The 8,346-nt window shown below is 49.2% G+C and overlaps 1 protein-coding gene across 1 annotated transcript in view; it reads left to right on the top strand.

Annotated features, from left to right (window-relative positions):
- IARS1 (isoleucyl-tRNA synthetase 1) overlaps positions 1-8,346 on the top strand; it is a gene marked incomplete in the record, with an annotated part of 86,536 nt that overhangs the window by 12,837 nt on the left and 65,353 nt on the right. The window contains 3 exon segments of the mRNA XM_073591725.1: positions 1,523-1,640; positions 1,725-1,872; positions 1,961-2,048. Of these exon segments, the coding sequence (XP_073447826.1) occupies positions 1,523-1,640; positions 1,725-1,872; positions 1,961-2,048 (354 nt within the window).

Below are 8,346 nucleotides of genomic sequence, written 5' to 3'. Positions count from 1 at the left end.
CCCCGCTCCCTCTCGCGCTCCCTCTCGCGCTCCCTCTCCCTCCCCCTCTCGCGCTCCCTCTCCCTCCCCCTCTCGCGCTCCCTCTCTCTCCCCCTCTCGCGCTCCCTCTCCCTCCCCCTCTCCCGCGCTCCCTCTCTCTCCCCCTCATCGCGCTCCCTCTCTCTCCCCCCTCTCGCGCTCCCTCTCTCTCCCCCTCTCGCGCTCCCTCTCTCGTCCCCCTCTCGCGCTCCCGGCTCTCTCACCCCTCTCGCGCTCCCTCTCTCTCCCCCTCTCGCGCTCCCTCTCTCTCCCCCTCTCGCGCTCCCTCTCTCTCCCCCTCTCGCGCTCCCTCTCCCCCTCTCGCTCCCCTCCCCTCTCCGCTCCCTCTCCCTCCCCTCTCCGCGCTCCCTCTCCCCCTCTCGCCTCCCTCTCCCCTCTCGCTCCCTCTCCCCCTCTCGCGCTCCTCTCCCCTCCCCCTCTCGCGTCCCTCTCGCTCCCTCTCGCGCTCCCTCTCGCGCTCCCTCTCGCGCTCCCTCTCCCTCCCCCTCTCGCGCTCCCTCTCCCTCCCCCTCTCGCGCTCCCTCTCCCTCCCCCTCTCGCGCTCCCTCTCCCTCCCCCTCTCGCGCTCCCTCTCCGCTCCCCCTCTCGCGCTCCCTCTCCGCTCCCCCTCTCGCGCTCCCTCTCCCTCCCCCTCTCGCGCTCCTCTCCCTCCCCCTCTCGCGCTCCTCTCCTCCCCCTCTCGCGCTCCCTCTCCCTCCCCCTCTCGCGCTCCCTCTCCCTCCCCCTCTCGCGCTCCTCTCCCTCCCCCTCTCGCGCTCTCTCTCCCCCTCTCGCGCTCTCTCTCCCCTCTCGCGCTCTCTCCCCCTCTCGCGCTCTCTCTCCCCCTCTCGCGCTCCCTGTTCCCCGCTCCCTGTTCCCCGCTCCCTGTTCCCCGCTCCCTGTTCCCCGCTCCCGTTCCCCCGCTCCCTGTTCCCCGCTCCCTGTTCCCTCTCTTTTGTTCCCTCTCTTTTGTTCCCTCGCCCTCTCTCTCTCTCGTTCCCTCGCCCTCTCTCTCTCTCGTTCCCTCGCCCTCTCTCTCTCTCGTTCCCTCGCCCTCTCTCTCTCTCGTTCCCTCGCCCTCTCTCTCGTTCTGCGCCCTCGCCCTCTCTATCTCTCTCGGATTTGCTATCAGGAGCAGGCAGCTTGGAAATTGGTCCTAATTCCTGAAATTTGGGGAAATTATGAAATAAGTTGGGCAGCTTGGGTAATCTACACAGCAGAGCTGGACAGTACTTGGCTGATGCCTGACTCGACACCTTTGCTCTGTGGGTGTGGGGTGGGAATGGAAGGGGTGCATGGTTGTATTGGTTTTGTTTTATGAGAACTGTGTTTAAACCTAAATAAAATTTTGATCAAAAAATGAATACATTTTAGTAACTTGTTTCCACTGACAATGAAATTTCCTCCATAAAATTTTGTACCAACTGCCCGGACCGCCTGCAATTTTGTGTAAGCCTTTGGTGTATTCCTCTGCTGAGCACCACCATTCTCTTATTATTATCAGGTGGGTCTTCAAGCAGCTGTATGAAAAGGGATTGGTGTACCGCGGGGTGAAAGTAATGCCATTCTCCACCGCCTGTAACACACCACTATCCAACTTCGAATCGCACCAGAACTACAAGGTACATCTCCTGATGTTGGCACTCTGTGCAATGGGCCGCACGTGTTCAGATAACTGAAGAGTCCTCTTTGTGTTTATAACTCAGGATGTCCAGGATCCCTCTGTCATTGTCACCTTCCCCTTACTGGATGAGCCCAAGGTGTCGCTGGTAGCTTGGACAACCACACCGTGGACTCTACCCAGCAACTTGGCACTGTGCGTCAATCCAGAACTGATCTACATAAAGCTGAGAGGTGAGTGGGGTCCGAAATATTTTGTCTGGGTTCATGGAAGCCTCCTTCACCCCAGAGAAGAGATGAACTCTTCTATTACTGTTTGCAGATAAATCCAATGGAAATGTCTATATACTGATGGAAGCCAGACTATCTGCGCTGTACAAGGCTGAAGATGAGTATGAAGTTCTCGAAAGGTATGGAAAATCCCACCACTCCTCTCAGTGTGAGCTCCAAAATTTATGTATATAAAGGAGGAGACAGGGACCAGGATTTACCTTTTACACCACTTTACAAGGCGGAGTTAGGGACTAGGATTTACCTTTACACCACTATAAAAGGTGGAGTTAGGGACTAGGTTTTACCTTTACACCACTATACAAGGCGGAGTTAGGGACTAGGATTTACCTTTACACCACTATACAAGGCGGAGTTAGGGACTAGGATTTACCTTTACACCACTATACAAGGCGGAGTTAGGGACTAGGATTTACCTTTACACCACTATACAAGGCGGAGTTAGGGACTAGGATTTACCTTTACACCACTATACAAGGCAAAGTTAGGGACCAGGATTTACCTTTACACCACTATACAAGGCGGAGTTGGGGACTAGGCTTTACCTTTTATACCACTATACAAGGCAGAGTTAGGGACCAGGATTTACCTTTACACCACTATACAAGGCAAAGTTAGGGACCAGGATTTACCTTTACACCACTATACAAGGCGGAGTTGGGGACTAGGCTTTACCTTTTATACCACTATACAAGGCAGAGTTAGGGACCAGGATTTACCTTTACACCACTATACAAGGCGGAGTTGGGGACCAGGATTTACCTTTACACCACTATACAAGGCGGAGTTGGGGACCAGGATTTACCTTTACACCACTATACAAGGCGGAGTTGGGGACTAGGCTTTACCTTTTATACCACTATACAAGGCAGAGTTAGGGACCAGGATTTACCTTTACACCACTATACAAGGCAAAGTTAGGGACCAGGATTTACCTTTACACCACTATACAAGGCGGAGTTGGGGACTAGGCTTTACCTTTTATACCACTATACAAGGCAGAGTTAGGGACCAGGATTTACCTTTACACCACTATACAAGGCGGAGTTGGGGACCAGGATTTACCTTTACACCACTATACAAGGCGGAGTTGGGGACCAGGATTTACCTTTACACCACTATACAAGGCGGAGTTAGGGACTAGGAATTATCTTTACACCACTATACAAGGCGGAGTTAGGGACTAGGACTTACCTTTACACCAATATACAAAGCAGAGTCCGGGACCAGGATTTAAATGAGAGAGAGATATATATATATATATATATATATATATATATATATATATTGCCGCGCTACTACAAGCACTGAAAAAAGGTCAGTCCATACCCGCAACATATAAAATAAATAAAATGGATGGTACTGCGCTGTTAAAGAATAAGGCTATAATCAAACTAAAACTACCTGTGCAATATATGTTAAAGAATATCCAAAACAGTGAAGCATACAGTAAATGCTAACGGTAGTAGTAGACGTGAAAGAATTCCCAAATAAGCACAGTCTTATAAATGGAGACAAGGTTAAAGTGTTGTGTACACTCTCCAACTGAGTGCAAATATAACATATAAAGTGACTTGTCCTTAAAGTGCAGAAAGTTGTGCAAAAATATGCAAAGTACAGAAGTGATTTCTCCCTTCTGTGCAACAAACGCAATGTGCAAAAGATGATTGCTCCTTCTGTGCAACACAGTTTATTGAAGATGGCCTCTTACCTTACAGTTGAGGCAACCGCATGTGTATGTAATAGTGAAGATCAATGGTGTTCACAATTCTTGCTTCTTGATAACATCCTCTCAGTATAATGGCGCAATGGATGTATATGTAATGTGGAGGAAGAAGAAAGTGGAGGATTCCTGATAGTGTAGTATTTTGAAGACAACGTTTTTATTCGTTAAAAGCAATAAGTCGTAATCACATTTCTTTATAAGTTAAAAGCAAAACACCACGAGCGCGTTGGGACGGACAGGCACCGGAAGTGATGGCAACATACGGGTTCGGCCCTCGTGGTGTTTTGCTTTTATCTTCTAAAGAAATGTGAGTACGCCTTATTGCTTTTAATAAATAAAAACGTTGTCTTCAAAATACTCCTGTCCTGAACTGTACCAGGCCACATGCCCTCAACATGGGGAGGGTGCTTTGGAGTAGCCCCCCCCAAAGCATCTTGTCCCCATGTTGATGGGGGGAAGGGCCTCATCCCCACAACCCTTGCCCGGTGGTTGTGGGGGTCTGCGGACAGGGGGCTTATCAGAATCTGGAAGCCCCCTTTAACAAGGGGACCCCCAGGTCCCGGGCCCCCCCATGTGAATTGGTAACAGGTACATTGTACCCCTACCATTTCACAAAAAAAAAGTGTCAAAAATAGTAAAAAAGACAGGAGACAATTTGGGACAAGTCCTTTATTAAAAAATAAAAATGTCCCGCGATGTAGATCCATCTCACGCTGCCCGACAGACCAAAAAAAGAAAGGAAAAAAAAAATCCACAACAACTCCGCCTCCATGGGAGGGGGCTTCCAGATTCCGATAAGCCCCCTGCCCACTGACCCCACAACCACCAGGCAAGGGTTGTGGGGATGAGGCCCTTGTCCCCATCAACATTGGGGACAAGATGCTTTGGGGGGGCAACGCCAAAGAACCCTCCCCATGTTGAGGGCATGTGGCCTGGTACAGTTCAGGAGGAGCCTATTTTACTGCTGCCTGCCAGCTTGGGTGCTCAGATAAGCGACTTGAAGGGCTGGTATGGATTTTGCAATTTTTAAAAAACATTTTGGTTCGGGGTTTCCCATAATATTTATACCAGACCCTGGTAATGGACTGGGGGGGGGGACCCATGCCGTTTTTTTTCAATGAGTTTTATCTATATTGCCTCTATCCAACAATTCATTACAAGCGCGATCAGTTTTAAATGACTTTTTTTCCTTTTAGAAATGTAAATTTGCTGTGGTATTGTTCTAAACACGGGAAAACTGCGCCACTTTATAGGCATACTATAGACAGACCCCAGGCACGATATTTAAAGGAATATTTCCCTTAACGTCTTTCAGGACAGCACCTTGAGAGCGTGGCTCCACCCACTTGACAGGAAACACACCTCCACCAAACTTTTAAAAGGAGGCTCCTTCCCACTTATCATCAGTTTATGTGTTTCCTCCGGCGGGAACACATGTGGGAGTTTGGAGCTCTCAAGGTTCTGTCCTGAGAGAACAGGCTCCCTACTCCACTATTTTTACCTACCTCAGGAGAGCCGATTCCTCCCATTTTCCACAGGCTTACGGGTGCCGGGTGGATGGGCTCCTTCTCCCTCGTTAGTGCTCGGGGGAGAGCCAGGAGTGCTCCGGGTATTGCTGCTCCCAGGCAGAGGCGTCAGGCATGTCAGGCATTTCTGTTTGTTTTTTCTTGCCTGCACATGTTTTTTCCCTGACGCCGCCGCCATCTTGGGAAGGGCAGTCAGAGGACTGCATCCGCCGGATGTGAGGTATCCGGAAGTGGGGCGGCATCCATGGAGCAGGGGCCAGGCGTCATTTCCGCCGGAAGCGCAGGGGGAGGAGGGAGGAATTGGTCTGGTGCTTATTTATTGCTGGTTCCGGTCCGGCGCACAGGTGCTATTGGAGTCCGGAACCGGCGTTTTCGCCACAGGCATCACGCTGCTGCCTCAGCATGGATTCAGGAACCGCAGCGAGTGGAACAGGCACAGGCACCAGCAAGGCCCAGGTAAGGAGCAGACTGTAGTTTCTGCTCAGCTTTACTGTGGGGTCTCTCTCTAGCCCTCTTCTCTCTAAATGTTAGTGAAGTTTGAGGGTATTTTTTCCCCCTGGTGGCGGAGGGGCCTGTCAGGGCACATGAGTCTGAGCTTTTCTCACTGTGCACCTGTGGTGAGCAACCTTGAGTAATCAGGCTGACTCTAAAAGATGGTTTGTCTTTTTTCTCTCTCTTTTTTCCCTTATCATGGCAGGCCAAGAGCACTGACCCTGGGATTAGAAAGAAATGTCCTTCATGCAAAATTAAGTTAAATGAAGGCTGGAAAAAGGCTTTATGTCAAGCATGTATTGACTCCTTGGTGAGGGAAGAAACCACTTCCGCATGCAGTGATCTAATCACATCTGCCAAAAAGGAATTGGATGCTACCATTCAATCCTTCAGATCCTCACTCACCTATCCATCTGCAAGTCAGCCCACTACCTCACAGTCCTCTCAAGGCTCACTGTTAGTCCCGGCAGTAGAGGCGGAAATGGGTCCTCTGAACCGGGAAGGGCTTTCCCATCCCATTCTAATGAATCGAATGAGGATAGTGATGAGCTGGAAAATATGTCTTCCAAGTATAAATTGTCTTTGGATCAGGTGGATGGCCTTTTAAAGGCTATTTATGCTACTCTAGGCCTTGAGGAAGAGCATAAGGAGATGTCTTTACATGACAAGATGTATGCAGGGCTTAGTGAGTCTAAGTCCCGTACCTTTCCAGTCCATGCAGTGATTTCTGAAACAATCAGAAAAGAATGGGCTGACCCTGATAGGAAACCATTTTTCTCTAGGGCTCATAAGAGAAGGTTCCCTTTTGATGAAGACCCAGCAGCTCTTTGGAATAAGGTTCCAAAACTTGATGCAGCCTTTTCTCAAGTGTCAAGATCTACTGATCTAGCATTTGAGGACATGGGGATCTTAAAAGACCCCATGGATAAAAAAATGGATCAACAGCTCAAGCGGACTTGGCAATCCATTATGGGCAACCTTAAGCCAGCAATGGCAACTACTTGCATCTCCAGGAACTTGGAGTATTGGGTAAATCAGCTTAAAGCTCATATAATAGCAGATTCCCCTAAGCAAGAAATCCTTGACTCCTTTTCTACCCTCTCAGCAGCCGTAGCCTATCAGGATGACAGCTAAGGCAGCAGCCCTTGCTAATTCGGTTAGACGGGCTTTATGGCTAAAGACTTGGCAAGGGGACACAGCATCTAAAAACAAATTATGCGGGGTCCCTTTTCTAGGAGACTTACTGTTCGGCCCTGATTTGGATTCAGTTCTGGACAGGACTGCAGATAAAAAGAAATCTTTTCCTGTCAAAAAGAAGAAACCAGTCAAACGTTTTTTTTCGTCCTCAAAGGGCTCGGGAACAGAACAAGTCTCAAGAGAAAAAGAAAAGCTGGTCAGGGCAGAGGGGTAAGGGCAGAGGAAATGTCCTTTTCCATCCTCCTGCGTCAGCCAGCAAGACGCAATGACAGTCGGTTACAGGTAGGGGGAAGACTACAAGACTTTCTCCCCTATTGGGCAAGCATAACAGAAAACCAGTACATTCTGAATATGCTAGCCCAGGGTTACAATATAGAATTTTCAGATCTCCCCCTAGAAAGGTACTTGGTGACAAATCTTCCAAGAGATGTAACAAAATCCCTGGCAATGAAGAGCCTATTAAAGGATCTGATAGATCAGGGGGTTATGACTTACGTCCCACAGGGGGAGCTTTATCGGGGGTTTTATTCCCGTATATTCCTGATAAAGAAACCATCCGGAGATTTTCGGTTAATCCTAAACCTGAAACCGCTGAACAGATCAGTCCAATACAAAAGGTTTCGTATGGACTCCATCTTCACGGTCAAGAATCTATTGACGAGGGAATGCTTTATGGCATCAATAGACCTTCGAGATGCCTATCTGCATATCCCTATAGCCCCGCAGTCCCAAAGATTCCTAAGATTGGCGATAAATTTGGGAAAAGAGGTTCTGCACTTGCAATTCAGGGCCCTCCCCTTTGGCCTGTCTTCTGCCCCACGAATATTCACAAAAATAATGGCAGAAGCGCTTGCACCTCTTCGCATGCAGGGGATTGCGGTAATTCCGTACTTGGACGACCTACTCCTTTTTGCCCCCTCCAGGGAAAGACTGCTAGACAACCTCGGAAAGACCCGAGGTCATCTAGAAACCCTGGGTTGGATCATAAATATGCAGAAGTCAAATTTCGTTCCAGCCCAGAAAATACTATTCCTGGGGTTTCAGATCTGTTCAAGGGAACAAAAGATTTTTCTCCCAGAAGAGAAGAAGGGGAAAGTCCTGAAGGTGGTAGCGTCCTTGCAGGCAAGCCAGCAATTATCAGTCCGACAAGTGATGTCATGCCTAGGAACCCTAACCGCAACCATACCAGCCATTCAATGGGCAAGGTTACATTTCAGGCCTCTCCAGAGCTTTCTCCTGAGAATATGGAATCACAGGTCAGAATCTCTGGAAGCAAAGATAAAGATACCCACCAAAGTCAAGAGATCACTTTGGTGGTGGAGAAGACAGGAGAATATGTCAGAAGGCCTGCTCTGGTCATTTCCAATAGAAAAAGTGGTAACGACAGATGCCAGTGTATGGGGTTGGGGAGCTCACTTAGACCAAGACTTCGCGCAAGGAATGTGGTCTCGGACAGAGGCAAAGAGGTCCTCAAAT

Source organism: Aquarana catesbeiana, linkage group LG07, assembly GCF_042186555.1.
Source record: "Aquarana catesbeiana isolate 2022-GZ linkage group LG07, ASM4218655v1, whole genome shotgun sequence".
Classification (NCBI taxonomy): Eukaryota; Metazoa; Chordata; class Amphibia; order Anura; family Ranidae; genus Aquarana; species Aquarana catesbeiana.
This window is presented reverse-complemented; position numbering and strand designations above follow the sequence as displayed.